The 2,788-nt window shown below is 48.4% G+C and overlaps 1 protein-coding gene across 1 annotated transcript; it reads right to left on the bottom strand.

Moving 5' to 3' along the window:
• Positions 1-313: 313 nt before the first annotated feature.
• LOC104494403 (interleukin-8-like) lies at positions 314-2,206 on the bottom strand. Its single transcript, XM_010137221.1, is given in 4 exon segments — positions 314-344; positions 796-879; positions 1,379-1,540; positions 2,142-2,206. Coding segments are annotated over 4 exon segments (342 nt in total).
• Positions 2,207-2,788: the final 582 nt, after the last annotated feature.

Genomic DNA, 2,788 nt, shown 5'->3' with positions numbered 1-2,788 from the left:
GTAGAGCGGAAGTGGCTGCCGGCAGCTCTTCGTTTCCCTCAGCAAACCACTTCTGTTCAGCCTCTTCTGTGTCGAGGGGCGGCGCATCCCACGGACGATGCTGACCGCTTGAAAAGACTTTCTTAAATAGGTCCAGCGAAATACATAAATAAATAAAATAAATAGATAAATAAACAAACAGTTCCATAGCTAAGATAGTAACGCTGGTGCAGGAGCTGGAGGGGAGTCCTCTGCCTGCACGTTGCTCTTCCCCAGAGTTTGTTTCAGCGGAGGAGCAGGAGCTCTTCCCGGGTTTTTTCTGTACTGGTGTTCCTTACAGTGGCGCGTCAGAGTTCTCTTGAGCCCTGTTGAGAGGTGAGGGAAGAGAGTGATTTAGCAGGAGGTTCAGGAATGGGTAACTTTGCTCAGCATGGCTCTGGCGGGCAAGGGTGAGAGGTGTGTTTCCAGCTCCACAGGCTCTCTTGAGGCCCAGGGAGAATCCAGGTGATGTTTGGAAAGCAGCTACTGAAATCCCAGTGTGTGCCCAGCTGGTGCCCAGCTCGGAACCTGCTGCAGCCTGAGTTTCTGCATCAGAAACTCGTTAACTTGGAAGTATGAATTATTAACATATGCTGCTGTAAGTGAGGGGGGATGAACCTTTTAAAGCCTCGTTTTTCAAAGGGAGCCAAAGACTCCTGTGTTCCTTTTCCCACAGGCAGATGTGCTGGTACTCCAGGGTTTAGTGGTGACATAAACTGGCTTGTGGAGGGGAGGTTTACCGCTCAGCTGCCCGAATTGAGAGGGAATGGGACTTACTTGGCCAAAATTGCGTTTATGATCCGCTGCACCCAGGGAGCAGTGGGCTCCAGGCACACCTCTCTGCCATCCTTCAGAGTTGCTCTGCAAAACAGGGAGGAAAGGAAAGTCAGGCAGCTGCTGCGTGGATTTCTGTTACTGACAGCGTGTACTAATGCCTTTTCAGCTGGGTTAGTATAAATTCCCCACAACTGCTCTGTCTTTGATTTTGTTTGCATTAGTAAAGCTTTCTTACACAAGGGCTGAAACCTCCAGTGGTGAAAAGGTGTTTCAGCAGTTTCAGTCATGGATTTCAGCGTTTCAGTCCCTCCTCCACGCTCTCCGAGACCAGATTGTTTCCCTCAATCTGCTCGTGGGAACTTAATTTTTCTTTCTGAGCCTGGTGCAGGCTGTTCTAGTGGCAGGGGATTTTTTTTTTTTGCCTGCCTAAAAGATGCAGGATGTAAACTGCGTTAAGAACTGACCAGTCCTTGAAATTCATGTGCTGCCACCAGAAATATTTAGTATGTCCCGTGAGAGAGAAATAACGGTGAGTTCTGGAACACATCAGGTCGCAGAGATGACAAAAGAAGTGGCTACTTACATGACTTCCACGTTCTTGCAGTGGGGGCCGCTCTGTGTCAGCTTCACGTCCTGGATGGCTTTGGGGGGGATGAACTATCCTCGCCAGTGCCCTGCCTGTGAGCAGAAAAGGAAGTGTCTTTGAGAGGAGGTCTCAACGTCTCTGCGTCTCTGTGACACTGTTCTCAGTTAAAACACGGCCATGCTGCCTCAACACTCACCATGTGAAGGTCAGTGGCTTGCTCGTTTCAGAGCACTTAAAACCAAGTTACCATGTCTTTTGAAAACAAAACCACGTATTTTGTGGTCCTTGTGCTGCCCACACCATGCAGTTAGTTGCTTCTTTTTGATACCTGGATCAACTAACTGGCCTCTGTGCAGAACACAGAGCCCTAGCGAGATTGTGTTTGTTCTCCGTTCCCAGCTCGCTTGCTCGAGGCAGTATTAAGTGGCAGATCGGAGCTCGTAAGCTGTGCTTTGCTTGGGAAGGGAGAGACACGACCTGGAAACCCTTTAAGGAGAAGAACCTGTCTCTAGCTGCATGCTTCACTTCAAGTGAAAGGGAGACAAAGCACATTTAAGTTGCATCTTTAAAGTGTTTCCTGCAGGATGTCAGTAACCCTTCAGCACAAGTGAGGCATTTCTGACCAAAGAGAAGTTGCTGAAAGCCTCTCAAAAGAAACTAGTTTGCTGAAACAGGCGCCAGGCTGCCTCCCTGCAAGGACAAGCATCCCAGGGGCTGCCTGGCGAAGGCTGCAGCCCTGGGGATCGGGAGCGGGATTTACTGACCTTGAGTCACAGCCGCTGAGATCAGGAGGAGCGCCAGGACAGCCGCGAGTTTGCCGTTCATGGTGAGGCGGGAGTGTCTGCCTGTTTTGGCCGTGGTCCTGTGGAGCAGGGAGCTCTTGGTCCCGGAGGGTTGCTGGTACCTGCTCTGGGCGATCCATCTGGCTTATAAAGGATTTTGTGCCCAGCCGGCTCTGCTCTGCCACAGGATTGCGCTACAGGAATTTCCCAGATGCAGAAAAATGAGTCACATGACTGTTGTGAAACTCCTTTCCTTCCTTGATGATGAGGAATTATTTTGCCGAGGATGATATAATGCATTAAAATATGCCAACAATAGCCATGCCTCCCGGTCCCTTCTTAGACCTGGGACAACGGTGTGCTTTTTCTAATAACTTTATGATGGTTTCAGTTATCTTTATTTTATATATTTTTATTATTTTCTCCAGGGTAATAACTGTACTTCATGGGGATGCCAGATATCTCTAGTCGAGATATTTAATTTCTTGTTTCCATTTATGCTGCTAGCTTCTACTTATTTTACTTATCTATGTTTTTCTTCTCTGTATTTTAAACCACTACAGTAGAAATCACTGGAAAGTGCTGAAATCACTGAAAAGCTCCTTCCCCGGTGTCAGGGTTTTAC

This window comes from Buceros rhinoceros, unplaced genomic scaffold (assembly GCF_000710305.1).
Source record: "Buceros rhinoceros silvestris isolate BGI_N320 unplaced genomic scaffold, ASM71030v1 scaffold16245, whole genome shotgun sequence".
Taxonomy (NCBI): domain Eukaryota; kingdom Metazoa; phylum Chordata; class Aves; order Bucerotiformes; family Bucerotidae; genus Buceros; species Buceros rhinoceros.
Note: the sequence above shows the minus strand (reverse complement) of the source record. Positions and strands in the feature narration are given on the sequence as shown.